General features: G+C 53.7%; 1 protein-coding gene across 1 annotated transcript; it reads left to right on the top strand.

Moving 5' to 3' along the window:
• The first annotated feature begins 704 nt into the window (after positions 1–704).
• Positions 705–18,964, top strand: NFILZ (NFIL3 like basic leucine zipper). The gene is made up of 3 exons (XM_060630024.3): positions 705–868; positions 17,275–17,371; positions 17,718–18,964. Exon 3 carries the CDS (start codon positions 17,733–17,735, stop codon positions 18,594–18,596), a length of 864 nt encoding a protein of 287 aa, XP_060486007.1. The 5' UTR covers positions 705–868; positions 17,275–17,371; positions 17,718–17,732; the 3' UTR covers positions 18,597–18,964.
• Positions 18,965–20,380: the final 1,416 nt, after the last annotated feature.

Below are 20,380 nucleotides of genomic sequence, written 5' to 3'. Positions count from 1 at the left end.
CCAGCGGGGTCTGGGGGTGGGAGCGTGCCTCGGGCTTCTGCGCACCTGCAGCCCGCCCCCCGCCCCATCCGGTTCACCCACCCCGGGGGCCACGTGCGAGGGCTTTCCTACCAGCAGCTCTGACCACCTCTCCCAGGATCCCTCGGAAACACGTCCATGCGGATCCTTACCTCTAAGCCTTTGCCTGTGCTGTTCCCTCTGCCTGGAATACCTGCCGTCCTCATTCACTCTTGTCCGCTCAGGAAATTCATACTGAAGTTAAAGATCCGGCTTCACGTTCCCCCGGGGGCACGTTACTAAATTGCTCTGTGCTTGCTTCCTCTGGTAGGTAGACTGGACAGAGGGCGTATGTCTTTGGGGAGAAGGATTAGGAAATCTGAAAGGCAAGGAGGAGCCACAGAGGGTGTTTGAGCAGGGGAGTGTCCTCAGTTGGAAGAGAAAGGGACCTTTGCTTTTGCTCCTCTGATCTTTCCAGAAGGGTCTTAGGGGGGTGGAATGACATTCTGTAGCTTTGGCCAGCCAGACCACCCGCTTGCTGGGCCCCCAGGGGGCAGACCAGCAGGACCCCCCCCCTCCCTTGGCACACGCCTGGTGGTGAGGTTTGCTCCCCAGTGACCCCCCCCACCCCCACCCCGAGTTGAAGCCAGCCCACAAACAGCTGCTCCCCGGGCAGACACCAGGTGGGGGGACCGCTCTGCAGGGAAAGCCACGAGCTACAGGCTGGGGGCCGGGGTGTCACCTTTACGGAAGCGCTGGTGGCTCCCTCCACCGCGGAGGAGTTTGGAGGCCCCACGCGGCTGATGTGGCTCGTGGCTCGCGCAGGACCGGCTGGGGAAACAGCGACCCGGGAAGTGAGCCCCGTGTGCAGGTAGAGGTCCACCTGGGCTGGCCGACATCCAGGGCACCGGGGGAACCCTGGGAACAACCCCCCACCCCCACCCCCAGGCCACCTCCTGCTGCCCATCTCAGTCCCTTTCTCTGTCTTTTTCTGCCCCCCTCCAGCTTTCCTGCCCCAGCTCTCTCTCTTTCTGTGTCTCTCCCTGTCTCGCTGGGTCTCTGGCTCTCTTTGGGATTCTCTCTGGGTGTCTCCCTACCTGTGTATCTCTCTGTCTCTGTCGGCCACATCTCTGTTGCCTCATCAGAGCCGGGCTCAGGGCTGGGTGAGGAAGAACAGGCCTTTCTCCAAGTCAGAGGGACCTGTCCTCCCCCTGCCCCGAGGGAGACCCGGCGTGGCCCCGGGGAAGGGACGGGGCGGGCTGGCCGGCGGGGTGGGGGCCAGGGCCAGCCGTGTGCGGGACCATCTGGCTTCAGACCCCAATGCCCGCCTCCATTTTGGGGGGCCTCCTGCGGCCACCTCCTCTCTGTGCCCCAGCTTCTGCTGGCTTCTGTCCTTTCCCTTTCCCCTCCCGGCTCCCGCCCTCCTCTCTGCTCCTTCCACTCGTGTGGCCCCCACACCCGACCCCTGTTCCCCACCTCAGGAGGCTGACGACAGCTGTTGTCGCCTTGTCAGCACTTATGGGACGAAAATGTACCGGCTTCGTGTAACCCTGAAAAGGACCGGATAGTGCTGGTCCCCATGGGTGGCTACGTCTGTTGGTGTGTGTGTGTGTGGGGGGGGGGGGGGCGCTGAGTGGGAGGTCGAGGTCCCAGAAGAGGATGCCTGGGGACCTGGGAGGGTCTGCTGTGGTGTGGTCGTCTAGGGGTCTGGCTGTAGGAGAGGGTGGGGTTTGTCACGGGGTGAGGGGGGTCCCACGTGTTCCGGGATCTGGTGGTTAGGTGGGTCCAGCAGCCATGCAGACCAGTGTGTGTGCATGTGTGTGTCTGTTGTGGGGTCTGACTGTCGTGGGGAGATGCACGTATGCTAAGGACTTGGGGGAGTTGGGGTCCAGTGGCCGTGGGGATGGGAGTGAGCGTTTGTTGCGGAGTTCGTGGTCACAGACCTCTGGCTGTTGTCTGCTGGGGTCTGCTGCGTGTGTGGGACGTCGTTCGTGGCTTAGTGGCCATCTGTGCTCTCTCTTTCTCTTTCTTTGCTGGCCTCCGTCTCTCCTTCCCTCTCTGCCCTTCCTGCCTTTTCTGTTTCTGTATCTCTTTCTCTTCCTCTCTCTCTCTCTCTCTCTCTCTCTCTCTCTCTCTCTTCTCTGTCCCTCCATAATGCACTTTCATCCACGTGTTTATTGAGCAATTGTTTTGTGCCCACCATATGGCAGTAGCAGGTGCCTGGGGGGCTCTGGGCCCTGCTCAGATGGGAAGAGGAGGCGAGACATGCCGCAACGACCCACGGTTGGCCCTGAGGGTGGAGTCACTTAGCGCAAACCACCTGGATGTTGTGTCTCTGAGACCACGCGCTGCTGGGTCGGGCCTTGTTCCCCAAACTTCAAGTCTGACATAGAGGGGATTAGGTGGGCGCAAGCACTCTGTCCTTCACAGAGGGTTACGGGCATTGAGAGAGGGGATCAGCCATATAGATACTGAAGTGGGAGGGCATTCCAGGTAGAAGGCATATACTGTGCAAAGGTCCTGGGGTGGGACCAGGCCTGGCATGTCAGAGGAACAGGAAGGAGGCCTTCATGGCCCGAGTGGAGTGAGCAAGGGGGGAGATGGGGAGGAACAAGGGCAGGGAGGGAGAGGGGCAGGTGGTACAGTGCCTTCTGGGCCTCTGGAGGACTTGGGCTTTCATCCTATGGGAGGTGGGAGCCCTGGAGGGCTGGACATGTCTGGGGTTCTACAGACATGCCAGCCCATGCTTCAGACATGACCGCTTGCTCTGGGTCCCTCCCTCTCCCCCCCCCCCCCCAGTTTTTAAATATTTTGGTAAGATACACATAACATAAAATTTGCATCTTAACCATTTATAGGCATAGAAGTCAGTGGTATTAAATACGTCCCTAGTGTTGTGCACCATCCGTCTCCAGAACTTTCTCATCTTTCCGAACTCAATCTCGGTCCCCGTGAAACGCTGACTCCCCTTCCCCTCCCCTGCCCCTGGCTCCCACCATCCCCCTTCTGTCTACGTCTCTGGCTACTCCGGGGACCTCATTTCAGTGGATTTATACAGTATTTGTCTTTTTGTGTCTGGCTTATGTCACGGGGCCTAGTGTTTTCTGGGTTCTTCCATGTTGTAGCAGGTGTCAGATTATCCTTTCTTTTTAGGCTAAGTGTTCCATTGTGTGGACGGACCACGTCTTGTTTGTGCATTCATGTGTCGATGGGCGCTGGGTTGCTTCCACGTTTTAGGTATCGTGAACTGTGCACTGAACATAGGTGTGCAAATATTTCTTAGAGTTCCTGCTTGCTTTCTTTTGAGAGAGAGGGAGAGGGAGAGGGAGAGGGAGAGAGACTCTTAAGTAGGCTCCATGCCCAGTACCAAGCCCATCCAGGGGCTGGATCCCACGACCCTGGGATCATGACCTGAACTGAAATCAAGAGTCGGACGCTCAACCGACTGAGCCACCCAGGCGCCCCAAATCCCTGCGTTCAATTCTCTGGGGTATTGACCCCATAAATACAACTGCTGGATCACATGGTGGTTCCATTTTTAAGTTTTTGAAGAACCCCCGTGCTGTTTTCCGCAGCGAACAGCCGTGCCGTTTTATATTCCCACCAACAGTGCCTGAAGGTTCTGGTTTCACAACATCATCGCCAACATTTGTTATTTTCTGTGTGTGTGTGTGTGTGTGTGTGTGTGTGTGTGTGTGTGTGTTTTAACAGTAGCTGTCCTCAGGTGTGTAAGGCCGTATCTCGCACAGTTGACGCTTGAAGACAGGAATTAGGGGCACCGACCACATCCCACAAGCCGAAAGCCCACGTACAGCTTTCGGCTCTCCGAAACCTAACTGCAGTCAGCCTACTGTTGGCCGGAAACCTTAGTGATAATGTGGACGGTCCATGAATGCATGTTTTGTATGTTCCATGTACGTATTTTGTATGTTCGGGTATTAGGTGCCGTGTTCTTATAATGAAGTCATTGTGAGAGAAAAGACAGTGTTGTTAAGGAAGTCATAAGGAAGAGAAAATACGTTTACGGTCCTGGATGGTATTTATAAGCAATTTGCGGGTCAGTGGAACCACGCAGTCCTAACCCGCGCTGTGCGAGGGCCCGCTCCCGTTTTCCTGTGCGTTTCCTGAATGATCAGTGATGCTGAGCCTCCCCTCATGGGCTTACTGGCCACTTAGGCATCTTCTTTGGAGAAATGTCTGTTCAAGCCCTTTGCTCAATTTTTAATTGAGGGTTCTTTTTTTTTTTTTTTTGTCATTGCTGAGCTATAGGAGTTCTCTATATGTTTTGGATATTAATCTATGATTTGGAGATATTTTCTTCCATTCCGTGGGTTGCCTTCTTGCTCTGTGGCTTGTGTCTTTTGATGGTGACTTTCTTTTTGTTCCTTCCTTTCTTTTCTTCCTTTATGTCCTCCTTTCCTTTCCTTTCCTTTCCTTTCCTTTCCTTTCTTTCCTTTTTCTCTTCTCTTCTCTTCTCTTCTCTTCTCTTCTCTTCTCTTCTCTTCTCTTCCCTTCCCTTCCCTTCCCTTCCCCTCCCCTCCCCTCCCCTCCCCTCCCCTCCCCTCCCCTCCCCTCCCCTCCCCTCCCCTCCCCTCCCCTCCCCTCCCCTCCCCTCCTCTCCTCTCCTCTCCTCTCTCTTTTTCTTTCAGCTGAAACAGTGGCAGCTGGGTCCAGGTGAAATCTGTCCGGGGAGCTACTGTTCACAGCTATCCCTGGTTCTGATCAGATGGCCCCGGGCCCAGGCCCAGCCAGTCTTTATCAGTCAGGCTAGGATGTGGCCACTTCTCCCGAAGCAGACTTTCTGCACCACACAATGACATTTGAGGCTGGATAATCGTTTGTGCTGGTCACTGTAGGGTGTGAGCAGCATCCTTGGCCTCTACCCACGAGATGCCGGTAGCATTCGCCCCCTAGTTGTGACAGCCAAATGTGTCCCCAAACTTTGACAAACGTCCCCTTGGCTTTGGACCACTGCCCTAAAGCTGGAGGAGGGGGTTAGGAGGCTGCTTGGGGGGCTGTGGGGGGCAGGCTGTGTAAAAGAGAAGTCAGGAGCGAGCCTCAGTCTCCTCACCTGTAGAATGGGAGCCTGGGGGGATAGTGGGATTCGGCCCAACACTCATTCATGAGTATTTATCAAGCATCTACTATGTGCCAGGCCCTGGAGTGGGGATATATCTGGGGTAAGAAACAGGACTTGGTCCCATTGGAGAAAGAGAGATGTTATTATTTTTTTTTAACGTTTATGTATTTTTGGGGAGAGAGAAATAGCGAGTGGGGGGAGGGGCAGAGAGAGAGGGAGACAGAGAATCCCAAGCAGGTTTGGCACAGTGAGCGCAGAGCCCAGTGTGGGGCTTGGACCCACGAACCGTGAGATTGTGACCTGAGCCGACATCAAGAGTCGAACGCTTAACCGACTGAGCCAGCCAGGCGCCCCAAGAAAGAGAGATGTTAGTGAATAAGTTACACAAATGAATGTAAAGTTGTTTGGGGGAACCCCAAGCCCCACGTGGGGCTCTGCACTGACTGTGCGGAGACTGCTTGGGATTCTCTCTTTCCTCCCGCTCTGCCCCTCTACCTCTCTGTCTCTTCCTCGCTTCTCAAAATAAATAAATAAACTTTAAAACTTATTTGGATAATAAATGCTAAGAAGCAGAAACACCTACTGTTTCTCCCTGACTTCTTTCCTGGGAAGTCAGGGAGAGCTTCTCGGAGAAGTTGGCAATCAAAGGATGAGAATGAGGATACTGGGAGAGGGGAGGCGGAGCGGTCCAGGCAGCAGGCCTGCAGGTGCAAAGGCCCTGTGGTGAGTCCCAGTGGTTGGAGCATGGAGGGGACCAGCCCCATCCGGACTGTGTGGGAGGCCCCGTTGGTAGGGCAAGGGAGTGTGGTCTTGATCTGCGGAGGATTTTGAGCTGGAAAGTGGCATAATGTGATTGTGTGGTGAGGAGATCCCTCTGGCAGATAGTGTCTGTAAAGTGCTTAGCACAGGCAGAGCTGGGCACCCAGAAAGGGCTTGGATGAGGCCAGTGGGTGTTTCAGGAACCCAGAGAAGTCACAGGGTCCAGGCCCTGCCCCCTGAAGGCCCCAGGGACACAGCCTGTCTCCGGGAACCATGGGGTGGGGGCAGGGAAAGTGGGATGTTTCTTTGAGTGCAGTTCCGCAGATAGAGGAGGGAGAGCCACCCCTGGCATGGAGGGCAGGGCTCGCAGAGCCGGAAACTCTCTCAGGGCACCCCTGGGCCCATTTCACAGAAGGGAGCCTGCGGCCCTGGAGCTCCTTGTACACAGAGGGGAGTGGGCCCTGTCATCAGGGGCTAGCATTCTGGTGGCAGACGGACACGGAGCAAGTCAATCGTCACTATTGAAAAAGTAACGGAGTGTGGTAAGCGCCCCGTATAAGCACGAGGCCCGATAAGAAGGAGAGAAGACGGATGGGGTGTGTGGGTGGGTGGTGACTTAGCCTAGGGGTCAGGACAGACCTTGCAGGGGAGGAGAGACCTAAAGATGGTGAGGGAGGTACCATATGTGAGTATCTGGGGGAACAGCATTCTAGGTAGAGGGAACAGCCCGTGCAAAGGCCCTGAGGCAGGACCATGCTTGCAGTGTTGGGAGAGCAGCGAGGAGACCCCGTGTGGCTGGAGCAGAGTGAGTGAGAGCAGCCACAGCCTTGAGACTTGGAGCAGGATTGATGGGATGTGTGGGTAAGGCCTGGTGGGCTTGGATGGTGTCTAGACCCCTGTGTGTGTGTGTGGGGGGCGGGTGGATTTGGGCACACAGGTGCCCAGAAGAGAGACCCTTCTGGCCGGGGGCTGGGTGGGTCCTGGGCTTGGCTGGACACGGGGCACCTCTGGGGTGCTCTCCCTCACCCCTTCCTGGTGACACCACCCCCAGGCTGATTAGGGGGCCTCAAACTTCCACCAGGCAGTGGGGCCCTGGCCTGCCTGGGCCCCAAGGATCTGAAGCATTTTGGGGGTTTGGGCTGGATAGAGCGGGGAGATAGAGCCTGAGGGATCCGTCTGGCCCAGGGCCGAGATGAATTTTGTGCCTCGTCAGTTATAGGAGGTCGATTTCCACTGAGCTGACAGTCATGTGACACTTTCCTGCCATCGGATCAGACCCCCATGAGACCCAGGGACCTCCCTGAAGCTCATAGAGTTGAAGAACAAAACACCTACTATGTTTTGGGACTAAGCACGTAACCAACGTTACTTGACCAACCCGGGCACCAATCTTGTACCCATTTGACAGTGAAGACACTGAGGCTCAGAGAGCAGCTGGCCCTTGTCTAAGGCCACACTGTGTGTCACCAGCACAGGAGGGATGGCAGACACCCTGTCCCCTGGCCCGCCCCCTTCCTGCCTGTCAGTCTGGTCCCCGCTCTGGGACTATAGCGGGGCTTGTGGGTTGGGCACAGAGGTACCAACGGCTTCCGGCCTCTTCCCGGGCCTTGGGAGGGGGCTCAGGGGAGGGGAGGGCTCGCCACAATCCCATAGTGCCTTGCATTTTCCCCTTGAAATCTGAGTTCCCACAGAGGGCTCTCGGTTTTAGAGGTCGGTTTCACTGGGGCTTTTATGAGGCGTGGGTTTGCTCAGAGTGAGAGGGCCCTGGGGCTCCATCGGGCTCCCTGAACCCCGTGAGAGTGTAGCGTCTTGGGACTCTGTGGGCTTTCTGAGGAATGGGCTGGGCTGTATCAGCTCCGTGGGAATAGTCTCTGCGGGTCCAAAGTCCTCCCTGGGCAGTTTTCTGAGTCACAAGAAAGCCCCATGGAACCACTTGGGGAAGAGGGCATCTCCTTCAAGCCCCTCCCCCCCCAATTCTGGCCAGGTAAGGGTGGGGAAGTCACAAAGAAAGAGAAGTGGTTTCCAACCTCCTGCTTGCACACCTCCTGTGATGGGCAGCTCATCACCTATCGAGGCAGCTTCTTCTGCGTTAGTGAGCTGGACTTCTTAGAAAATTATTTCAGACACTGGCTCCAGCCTGAACCTCTACCCCCCTCCCTCCCACCCCAATCTGTGGTCTTGGCTCAACCTTCTGAGACCACACAGAGCACACCCTCTTCTCCAAATATTTCACTTCTATATTTGTCAAGTACTTGTGAATATCTGCAGATTGGGGTGGTGGTGGGGGGGGGACACACCCAGGGTCATCACTGTGGTGGTGGTGGAAATCCACAGGACCCTGGGAGCCCAGGAGAGACTCCTGGCCTAGCGGAGAGGGGTCAGTGTGGTGGGCTTGCTGCAGGAGGTAACACGTAAGCTAAGTCCTGAAGGATGAGTCAGATTTGGCTGGGGAAGAGGTGAGAGAAGGTGCAAGATGTTTCGGGCAGAAGGCACAGCGTGCGTGAATGAAAGAACAGCTTTCTGGGAAACAAAAGAGGTTCTAAGTGGCTGGAATGGTGTGTTGGAGGAGGGATGTTGGGGCTGCTAAGGCCAGAATAGAGAGATGCTTGGAGCAGGGATCCAGGTGGGAGAGAAGTGACATCTTTATCCCTCAAACGGGGTAGGAGTCCAACTCTGCTTCAGATTGCTTAGTTGCTCTGCCAGGAAGCAGCTTATACCTTCTCTTTCTAGGTACACAAGTGCCCATCTCACCACATCCTTGCTAGCATTGGGTTTTATCGTTTTTAAATCTTTGCCCATTTCAGCCAGAAAAAAATGGTATCTCATTGTGTAGGTGAAAACGAATGAGTATTTTTCTTGTTAAGGGAAAGGGATGAACAATTTTTCCAGATGTGAATTGACCACACAGATGTCACTTGTTGCCTGTGAGTGTTAAGAAGGCTTATACCCACCGGAGAGTTTGTGGTCATTTTTAGTTCCCCCATAACACGGTGGAAAGGGAAAAATTGTGGGCTGCCTTCTGACCATGTAGGTGGGGGATTTGTAAGTCAGCCTACCCTCTCTCCTTTGATTCATCTTTTTTTATCACCTATTTTTTTTTTTTTGTCCTTTCAAGGTTTTAAATTTCTCTCCTATGTTGGTGGCCTAAGTGACTGTAGCTTTGTCCTCATCTGGGGTTTCTTTGGGCTCAAAAAAGAGGGTTGTTGAGCCCCAGAAAGGTGTTCCATGGGAGACCTTGGAACGCCAGATGTCTTGTGCATACAACTTTCTATCCTCAAAACATCAGCATGTGACAGGACCCGTCAAAGCCATTTTATAGATGAGGAATCTGAGGCTCAGAGATGTGAAGTCCCAGATGTGCCATTTTGGAGGAGAAAGCTGGCCATTTCTCCATGGCCCCACCCGTTTCTCCATACCCATGGTCCCACCCAGACCAGTCAGGGGATGGAAACTCCGTTCTTCATTAGGGGGGAGCTGCGGAGTTCAGCTCAGCAGCAGTATTATGGTACAGGGGAAAAAAGAAAAAAGAAAGTGGGGGAAGGAATCGCAGAACACCCTCAAAAAGAGTTTCCACAAATGGCCCCAGGACTCAGCTCCCGAGTTTGACCTTAGTTCTGATCTTCTAAAATCTGGGTTCTGTGTTCTGGTACCATGTGCCTCTAAAATCCCATGTGACCTTGGTCAGTCCCTTCCCAGTTCTGGGTCTTGTTTTCTCCTTCAATCAGGCAACTCATTTCTGAAGTGTTTTAGCAATTATATTTTTCTTTTTATTTAAAATTTTTTTTCTAAGTTTATTCACTTTTGAGAGAGAGAGAGAGAGAGGGAGAGCGAGCAGGGGAGGGGCAGAGAGAGAGAGGGAGACACAGAATCTGAAGCAGGCTCCAGGCTCTGAGCTGTCAGCACAGAGCCCGACACGGGGCTCGAACTCACGAACCACGAGATCATGACCTGAGCCGAAGTTGGATGCTTAACCGACTGAGCCACCCAGGCGTCCCTAGCAACTATATTTTTCATATCAGAGCTCTGATTGGTTCTTTTAAAAAATCAACCTGTTTTGGGGCGCCTGGGTGGCTCAATCGGTTGAGCCTCCGACTTCAGCTCAGGTCATGATCTCACAGCTCGTGGGTTCAAGCCCCGTGTCGGGCTCTGTGCTGACAGCTCAGAGCCTGGAGCCTGCTTTGGATTCTGTATCCCTCTCTCACTCTGCCCCTATCCCACTCATGCTCTCTCTTTCTCTCTCTCTCAAAAATAAATAAAGATAAAAAAAATCAACCTGTTTTTGTTCTATAACCTTCTGTTCTTGTCTAATGGCTATCATTCCATCCTTTGTCTTTCGGAGTTCCTCAATCTATTCATTGCACAACTCCTTTCACATCGCACCAGTCATCTCTATTTCCTCTGATGTAAATTCTTCCAGTGGGAGAGTATGTGAGAACTTCATGAAGTGGTTGTGAATTCATGTCTTCAGGATATTTCTCCTTGCTCAGAGTCTTTTGAGAATGTGCGCTCTTGATCTCCTATATTAGGCAGCCCTGTACGTACAAGGGTGGGCACACCCTTGTCATAGGGCACTTCTTCTTTGGTCCCTCATTCAAGTTAACATTTTCCTGTCATTTCTAAGTGTTGAGGGGAGGAATGGGAAGGTCTCAATGAGTACTTGGTGCGCCATCTTGAAAGGAAGTCCAATTTTGTCATCTGTAAACCGATACAGGGTGTTGAGTGGTCTCTGAGGGTTCTCAGAGGTATTTTCGACACAAATAATCGTGGGAGCAGCGTGGCAGAAACCTAGTGGGAGAGGGTTCTAATACCACCATCACATAAAAAGTGGCTGCGTGGCAGAAACCTAGTGGGAGAGGGTTCTAATACCACCATCACATAAAAAGTTAACTATTATTACGTACTGGCTTTTAACACCAGGATCTCTGGGATTTATTCTTTACATGACCAATGAACTAGGTACTGCTATTATCCTCATTTTGTTTTATTTTTTTTAATGTTTTTATTATTTTTGAGAGAGAGCACGAGCAGGGGCAGAGAGAGAGGGAGACACAGAATCCAAAGCAGACTCCAGGCTCTGAGCTGTCAGCACGGAGCCTGATGCGGGGCTCAAACCCACAAACCATGAGATCATGACCTGAGCCGAAGTCGGATGCTTAACAGACTGAGCCACCCAGGCACCCCTAAACTAATTAAAAAAAATTTTTTTAATGTTTATCTATTATTGAAAGTCAGAGAGAGTCAGAGTGTGAGCAGGGGAGGGGCAGAAGGAGAGGGAGACACAGAATCCAAAGCAGGCTCCAGGCTCTGAGCTGTCAGCACGGAGCCCGACGCGGGGCTTGAACCCACAAACTGTGAGATCATGACCTGAGCTGAAGTCGGACTCTCAACCGCCTGAGCCCCCCCAGGCACCCCTATTATCCTCATTTTAGCTGAGGCATCGGAAGCTCATAGAGGTGATGTGACTTGCCCAAACATGCTTAGCTAAGAAGGAGGATTTGAACCCAGTTCAAGCGGGTTTAAGGTCTTAGCTCTGTCCGTCCTTTGTACATCCTGGTGGCTTGTATGCTCATCTAAGTCCCGCCCCGTTGTTAGCTGTGCAGTTTCTGGACCCTTTTTTCCTCTGTGGGTACTGATCTCTACCCGTCAGAGGTGCCGAATGAACTAAAAAATGTGTCCTCAGTGGAAAGAGCGGGAAAGGCCAGGAAGGCTAACCTGCTGTGTTCAGAAGGCGTGGGCCCGGAGGCCATTGCCTGCATTCTGGCCGTGCTGACTCAGGCAGGTCGTCAGTCACCTGACTCCTCAGGGCCTCTTTTCATCCGTCAAGTGAGGGTAATGACCGAACTTTCTTCTTGGAGCTTGGAACGGCGGTAAGTACAAGGTGAGGCGTTCTTTGCGTCTGGCACCTCGTAGGCACTCAGCAAACACGACTGCTTTCCATGGAAAGCAGACCCGAGGAGGGGCTGGGGGGATGTGAACATCCATCTGCCCAATTCTCAGAGAATCTAGGGGCCAAAGGGAGGAGGGGTGTTTCACCAACAGAGAGAATGAATTCTAAGGGAAAAGGTCTAGTAAAGGTGGGTGTTAGTTCTGTTGCAGGGAAACCTGGATGGTGAGAGCTCACCCAGCCTGACAGCAGCTTAAGTTAACAGTGAATGAGCTCCCCGTCACTCCAGAAAACCAAGCCGGGCTTTGACGGCCACTGTCAGGGAAGCTGTGCAGGCTGATGGGGCTGGGGTGGAACTGGCCTGGGCCGTCTTTGGGGGAGACCCCTTTCCTGTTTCCTTGCTCGCCGCTGCCTCAGGCTGTTGCGCACGAGTGCCCCTGACTCACTGCCTCCCATTAGTGCTTCCCCGGTGACCACAGGAAGGTTCAGCCCAGCCCTCGCTGCGTCTTCTCTAAATAAATTCAGGCAGCTGAGCTATCTGCTGCCCCATCTCCCTTTGGGTTCCTGTGGAGGTGGGGGTCGGTGGTTAGGGGGAGCTCAGGCCAAGCCACAGGGAGGAGGAGGGACTCAGGAAGGGAGCTGCACAGTGGCACTTGCCCTCTCATACCCCACTGGCTGGCTCTGACTGCCAGCCCACGCTGTCTTCTTTCTTGGGCATCTGCTGGTTTTGACTTTTCCTTGGAGGATCCCTGGTCTTCGTCTGCTCCCTTTCCAGCCTGTCTGGCCCCTGCTCCAGTCATCCCTGGGTTTGCCTGCCCCCCACCCCCCCCTGCTTCTGTCCTCTCTCCCTGAACCGGGATGGTGCCCACGGGCGCTGGCCCCAGGGCCTTGGGATGTGCTCCGTGCTGGCGCATATTAACTCCTGGGCTCCTGTGAATATCCTTGAAGTTGGAATGGTGCTCAGGACCCCCTCTGAGGCCCCCCCACCCCCTGCCCCGGACAGGGCCAGGTCGGTGGCAGCAGGATGCTCTGGCTGGTGGGACAAAGGACCCTGAGCGAGAGCCTGTCTGGGGGCTCATGTTGGTTGGGTCTCAGATGAGCCGTCTGGGCAGTGGAAGGCCCAGGCCCAGCCCTCTTGGGGGGGGGGAGAGAGGATTCACTCAGGCTTACTGTACCCCACTCTCAGGGCCCTGCCCCTGGGGTATTTCTCTGTCTGCTTGCTCACTCATACATTTTCAGGTCACTCATTAACTGGTTCAAATACTCACGCATCCACTGGTTCATTCCAAAACCCATTCATGCAGCGTCGGCCTCCGTTCGCTCCCCAGCCCCAGGGTGGAGAAGGGGGGGGACCTGAGCTGCACATGAGCACTGTTTTCAGGGATCATTTTGAGTGCTTTCATAAGTGCACCCCAGAGGTTTCTAACCTGAGGGTCAGTGGGGTTTTGAAAAAGACTCCTCTGGGCTGCTGGTGGGTTTGGAGGGACCGGGGTGCAGGCGGGTGTGGACCCAGGGGGGATAGGAGACGCCTGGGCTGCGGCCGGCGCTGCGAGGAGAGCGGAGGGGGTGCGTGCACGTGTGGACAGAGAAGTGGTGGGAGGTGGGGTGAGGGGGCAGGGGTGTCAGCAGTGGCTGTGGGGCTGGGGGTGGTGGTGGTGGCAGTCACCATGCTGGGAGGAAAGGATGGGAGGGAAAATCAGGCCGACTTGTGAAATTGCCGACACCCCCAGGCCAGCCGCGGGAGCTCCTGAGCCTCGGTTTCCTTCTCTGTAAGCAGGACGATGCACTCCTGCCAGAGGGTGTGTTGGCCTCAGACTGCTGAAAGGGGCCAGGGAACGTGGCCTCCTGGACAAGGATGGGATAGGTGGTCTGACCTCCAGGAGCAGACATGAGGACTAGGCAGGTGCAAACCCAGGGCCCCCCACCCGGGTCCTGTGCAGCAGGGTCCACGGTTTGCAGGCGCTTCTCCAGCCCGTGCGACACGGGCCAGCATGGGCCACCTGCTGCAGCAGGTGGGCCGGGGGCCAGGTGGCCCCAGATGCCTGTGGGGCCTCACAGGAGGTCTTGGGCCTCGGTGCTGGTGTCCCCCTCGTAACCAGTTCTCAGAGGGGGTCCCAGGCAGTGGTACTGGAGTCCCTCTGGTGACTAGGGGTTCTTGCTGACTCAGGTGACGGCAGGGCCCCGCCAAGCCTTTTGTTCCAAGCCCAGCCATGACTGCAGACATAGCAGCCCCTCAGACCTGTAAGCAGAACGGACCCACGCATTAGACAGATGGCATTCAAATCCTCATCCTGCCGCTAACTTACTGTGTGACTTGGGCAGATAGCAGACCCTCTCTGGGCCTGTGTTTTCCATTATATCTCACTTACCTTTACCATGTGACTGGGGGCTTTGTGAAGGCACAGGGCTGTTTGATTTTCCTCTGGTAACCATCTTAGGACCTGGCACAGTGCTGTATGAATGAATGAATGAATGAATGAATGAATGAATTTGCATCCCAAGGTGTTTTGTAAAGTAGATATTTTGTGAGTTTGAGAACCTCTAAGTCAAACAAAGTTAAAAAAAATTTTTTTTTTGCAGGACTTCTCAGAGTCTTTAACAATCTTTTAAATGTTTATCTATTTTGGAGAGAAAGAGAGAGTGTGAGGAGGGGAGGGGCAGAGAGAGAGGGAGACACAGAATCCGAAAGAGGCTCCAGGCTCTGAGCTGTCAGCACAGAGCCCAATGTGGGTCTCAAACTCATGAACCACAAGATCATGAGCTGAGCTGAAGTTGGACGCTTAACCGATTGAGCCACCCAGGTGCCCCTGAGAATCACCAAGATTCTCAGGTAGGGTGTAGGATATACAGTATTTCTCAAATGTATTGTATTTTTTTCTCTTTTTTTGGGCAGTGCACCCTTGGCACTGGGGTTCCTGACAACATACTTTGGGAAATGTGGACGTAGAATCATGATCAGAGTTTTGAAGAGTGTTTTCTTTTGATCTCAATGATCTTGTGCAGCCAAGACACTAAGGCCAAGAGCTGTTAGCACAGAGAAAAAGACTAAATTCAAATAATAACACTGCAGAAGAAAATGGCTTTCCCAATCAAGAAGGCTATTATAGCTTATCTTCAAACTGAATGCTGAGTTTCCTGGTGGCCAAAGCAAAAAGGGAAATGTGGTTGGCTTCATGATTTGGGGCTGGCAGTTCAGCAGGAGGACCAAATATTTTCTGTGAACAAAGTTCTGTTTTGGTTCACCTGTTCGTTCATTTGTTCATTCATTCATTCATTCATTCATTCATTCATGTTTATTTACCACTTACAGTCTACAAGCACAACATTAGGTACCAGGATTACAATTGTAGACAAAAAAAGACACATACCCGCCATCATGAAGGTTAGTCATGGGTTCTCTGAGCAAGGATGCCAGCTCTCAATGCCCACTCTTTCTTGGAGCCTGCTTTGACTTCTCGGGCAGAAACCCCGTGTCTTGGGCACACAGATGAATGAATGGATTTGTGGGAGGCTGACTGGTACATGGAGGGATGCTTACTGGATGGTTGAGGGAACGGCCGAGTTGCGGGTGGATGAAGGGGGACCAGTGAATGGATATGTGGATGGCAAGATGGCTGGCGTTCAGTAAAGTTACGTTAGTATTATTAAAAAAATTTTATTATTAAAAAATTAAAAATACACATAAAATAACACTTATTGTTTTAACCATTTAAAAAAAATTTTCAGAGACAGAGAAAGAATCCCAAGCAGGCTCCACACTCAGTGTGGAACCCACAGTGGGGCTCGACCCCACGACCCTGGGATCCTGAGCGGAGCCGAAACCCGGAGTCAGACACTCACCTGACTGAGCTGCCCAGGCGCCCCTGTCTTAATCATTTTTAAGTGTATGGTTCAAGAATATTAAATACACTCACGCTGTTGTGCTACCTCCCGCACCACTCATCCCCATACTGTTTTCATCTTGTAAAGGAGAAACTGTACTCATGAAAGCATAACTCCCCATTTTCCTCTCCCCTCGGCCCCCGGCACCCACCATTCTGTTTTCTGTCTTTGCAATGTTGACTATTGTAAGCACCTCTTATGAGGGCATCGTAGACCATTTGTCTTTTTGTGACTGGCTTATTTCACTGAGCCTCAAACCTTCAAAGCTCATCTGTGTCGTAGCAGGTGTTAGACTCTCCTCCCTTTTAAAGGCTGAATCACATTCCATTGTATGGATGGACCACATTTTGCTCCTCTGTTCATCCGTTCACGGACACTTGGGCTGTTTCCACTTCTGTGAACCTAGGCGTGTGGCCATCTCTTTGAGACCCTGCTTCCAATTCTTCTGGGTGTATATGCCCAGAAGCGGAGTTGCTGAATCACAGGGTAACTCTATTTTTAATTTTTTGGAGGAAACGCCATACGGTTTTCCACAGCGGCTGCACCGTTTCACATTCCTGCCCACAGTTCGCGAGAGTTGTAATTTCCTTACCTCCTGGTCAACACTTGCCATTTTCTGTTTTGGTTTGTTTTAATGGTAGCCATCCGGATGGATGTGAGGCGCTATCTCGCTGTAGTGTTGATTTGAGTTTCCTTTAATGATTAGCGCTGTTGAGCCTCTTTTCACGTGCTTGTGGACCAGCAGCGTATCTTCTGAGAAATGTCTGTTCAAGCTCTGTGACCATTTCTGAATTGGGTTATTTTTATTTTTATCTTGTTGTTGTTGCTAAGTTGTAGGAGTTCTCTGTATGTTCTGGGATATTAATCCCTTATCAGATCTATGATTTGCAAATATTTCCTCCCATTCTGTGAGTTATCTTTTTACTTTGCGGGTGGTATCTTTTTTTTTTTTTAATTTTTTTTAACGTTTTTATTTATTTTTGAGACAGAGAGAGAGACAGAGCATGAACGGGGGAGGGTCACAGAGAGAGGGAGACACAGAATGTGAAACAGGCTCCAGGCTCTGAGCTGTCAGCACAGAGCCTGACGCGGGGCTCGAACCCACGAACCATGAGATCATGACCTGAGCCGAAGTCGGACGCTTAACCGACCGAGCCACCCAGGCGCCCCTGCGGGTGGTATCTTTTGATGCACAAAATGTAAACATTTTTATAGAGTCCAATTTTTTTTTCTATTGTTACCTGTAGGTACAAAATTATAAAAAAATGACTCGGTGAATGAATGGACAGGTAGGTGGATGGGTGGGTGTGTGAGTGGCAGATGTGTAGATGATTCTGTAGTCGGATGGGGGATAGATGGAATGTTTGAGCAGAGGGATGGACAAATCAGATGGTGGGTGGGTGGTTGAGGGGATAAATGGATAGATGGTGAGTTGGTTGAGTAGGTGGGTAGAGGGATGGACAAATGGACAGTTGAGTGAGTGCATAGATGAATAGATCATCTTATGAATGTGTGGGTAGGCGGATGGATGGATGGGCAGATGCAAAATTCTGGCCACGTATCGAGGAGGTCTTGGGACATAACCTAGGCACAATTCAGATGACTACTGGCTTATTTTCTGAACCCAGCTTGACTCAGTTTAACTCCATGGACACACATTCTTTCTTTCCAGGTTCAGCCCTCTTTCATTCTCCCTCTGGGTCTCCAAGGATCTTAACCTAGAGCTCAGACCAGACTGAGCTCTAGGCTTATCAGCTGACTTCTCAGAGGTAAGAACCCCGGGGAAAGAGCCTGCATCCTCTAAGGACACGGTCGGTGTCCCACCGGCTCTCCGTGAAGACTGTGGTCTGCTCCTAAGCTTTTCCCAGCCAAGCGGCCTCTCTGGAAGCCTCCCCCACTCCTCTGCCAGACACCCAATGGTCCCACCAGCTCCTCTCCTCTTCCTCTCCATTACATCCCTCTCTGCTTCCGTCCTGGTCACCCCCCACCCTCCCCGCTCCCACTCCACCTGCGCCCTTACCTGTCTGTGATGGTGGGGTCACAGGATAAATTAGAGGGAGGGCCATCCTGGTCAGCCTCCTGCCTCCTGTCCAAGACCCCTCTCTTGTGTTCCAGGTGCCCCAGGCAGCCATGGACGTGGGTCTCTCCAGCCTGCCAGTTGTATCTCAGGGTTGCAGCAAGACCCTGCGGGGAGCACGCGGCAGGGGTCCGGCCATCCGGAGGCAGCGGGAGTTCATGCCGGAAGAGAAGAAGGACACAGTTTACTGGGAGAAGCGGAGGAAGAACAACGAAGCCGCCAAGAGGTCCCGGGAAAAGCGGCGTCTCAATGACGCGGCCCTCGAGGGCAGGCTAGCCGTGCTGCTGGAGGAAAACGCTCTGCTCAGGGCTGAGCTGTGGACACTGAGGCATCGCTTTGGCCTTCTGCCCTCCGTCGCTGGCTCCCGGGCCCTGCCCCTGCAGGCCATGCTATGGGAGGCCCCCTGGACTGGGGACCCCTGCTCTAGGGCCGAACCCCTCCCCTCCCTCTCTGGCTCCCGTGGCTGCTTTTTGAGGCCATGCGCCCTGGACACTGGGGTTCCGGGATGCGGGGGCTGTCTGGTGGCTCACAAGTGGACTGGTCTGGCCACCTCCCCCAGGTGCCCCCAGGACCCTGCGCCCCCTGCCCCCAAGAGAATGGACATGGCCTTGCAGGCTGCCCTCCCAGCTGCCTTATTCAGTTGTCACCTCCTGGATGGGCATGGGGGGACCAGACCGGAGCTCAGGCCCTTCTGGAGGCTGTGGTCACCCATGCCCACTGGTTACCAGGCTTCGGGGCCCTCAGATATGTTGCTCACACCCTCTGCTGACCCGATGGAGCTGCCTCCTGGGGTGGCCTATCCTGTCCCAGGGAACGACTCTGAGGGTCAGCCCTCCCTGCCCCACAAACTGCGCATCAAGTCCCAAGCCTTGGGCAGAGTGCCTCCAGGGTGGGCGGATGGCCGGGGCCCCCTCTGAGGGCTCCCCGGGGGCAGGGCTGGCCTGCAAGGGGATTTTGGGACTGAACATGGGTTTGTGCGGTGGAAGATGAGTGGCTTGCCCCTGACTCAGCTCCCAGCACTGGGCGAGGCCACGGAGGGGGTCCACTTCTCAGTGTCCAGGTCTGGAGGAGGGGACAGGGTTTCAACTTGGATCATACGTGGTTCCCATCCTGCCTAAAGTATGTGCTTTGGGTAGTCCCTTTCCCTCCCTCCCTTCCTTCCTCCCTTGCCTTCCCTCCTCCCTCCCTCCTCCCACTCTCCTCCCTCCTTCCTTCCTTTCTTTCTTCCTTCCTCCCTCCCTCCCTCCCTCCCTCCTTCCTTCCTTCCTTCTTTCCTTCCTCCCTCCTTCCTTCCTTCCTTCCTTGCCTTCCCTCCTCCCTCCCTCCTCCCACTCTCCTCCCTCCTTCCTTTCTTTCTTCCTTTCTTCCTTCCTCCCTCCCTTCCTTCCTCCCTTGCCTTCCCTCCTCCCTCCCTCTTCCCACTCTCCTCCCTCCTTCCTTCCTTCCTTTCTTTCTTTCTTCCTTCCTTCCTTCCTCCCTCCCTCCCTCCCTCCCTCCTTCCTTCTTTCCTTCCTTCCTTCCTTCCTTCCTCCCTCTCTCCTTCCTTCCTTCCTTCCTTCCTTCCTTCCTTCCTTCCCTCCTCCCTCCCTCCTCCCACTCTCCTCCCTCCTTCCTTTCTTTCTTCCTTTCTTCCTTCCTCCCTCCCTCCTTTCCTCCCTTGCCTTCCTTCCTGCCTCCTCCCACTTTCCTCCCTCCTTCCTTTCTTCCTTCCTTCCTCCCTCCTTCCTTTCTTCCTTCCTTCCTTCCTCCCTCCCTCCTTCCTTCCTTCCTTCCTTCCTTCCTTCCTTTCTTTTTCCTTCCTTCCTTCCTTCCTTCCTTCCTTCCTTCCTTCCTTCCTTTCTTCCCTCCCTTACTCCCTCCCCCCTCCCTGACTTCCATCCACCATTCATTCATTCATTCATTCATTCATTCATTCTCTTACACATTAACTCTCACAATTTCCCCGCCCCCTCACCCGCCCACTCATGATCTTTGAACCCTCCCTCTGTGCTCAGCTTAGTGGCCGGTGTGAGGACACCCTCCCGGCTTTGGGATTCCGATTCCGGAGGTAGTGGTGGGGGTTTGGGGTTGGACATACTGAGGGCCATGCTCAAGAAGGAGGTAATGTCTCAGGATGTCTGAAGCCTTGTGTCTTGGGGGCTTACTTACCAGCTAGTTTGGGAGCCAGACTTACCCAGTTCAGATGGCTTCCCCTTGTGTCTTGGGTCAGGGTCTTGAAGCATCGGAACACGTCAGCAATATCGGGGGAGGGGTGGGAGTCCATTTCTTCTCTCTCCCTGGCTGCCCATGGCCGCTGAGCACGCACACTCCCAGCTGGACAGGAGAAGGGACCATTCTGCGGGGAAGGTCTCCCAGGGACCCTGGAGCCCCACAGCTCATGAAACCTTCCTGCCTCAGTTTCTCACTCAGTTGGATAAAAAGCCCCCAACTTCGACTGTGGGGAGAACTGGGTGGGGGGGGCCCTCCTCCGGGCAGATGCGGTCTCTGAGTCCTGCATGCCCTTGGCTAGCTAGCTCTGGGTCATTGGGCCTCAGGCACCCCACCCCTCTCCCCAGCAGCCTCAGGGGCTGGGCCCTTCTTGGCCACCCTGGGTTTGTCACGGTCACAAATGTGTGCCAGCCGAGAGCACTGCTCCTATACTGGGCAGCGTGGGGGACTCGCCCGTCACTGCCCAGCCCCTCTCTACCTGCTGCCTCATTCG

The sequence above is a fragment of the Panthera onca genome, chromosome A2 (genome assembly GCF_046562875.1).
Source record: "Panthera onca isolate mPanOnc1 chromosome A2, mPanOnc1 haplotype 2, whole genome shotgun sequence".
Classification (NCBI taxonomy): Eukaryota; Metazoa; Chordata; class Mammalia; order Carnivora; family Felidae; genus Panthera; species Panthera onca.
This window is presented reverse-complemented; position numbering and strand designations above follow the sequence as displayed.

Coding starts and splice junctions, on each gene's coding strand:
- NFILZ (XM_060630024.3), top strand. CDS start 17,733: ATGGACGTGGGTCTCTCCAGCCTGCCAGTTGTATCTCAGGGTTGCAGC.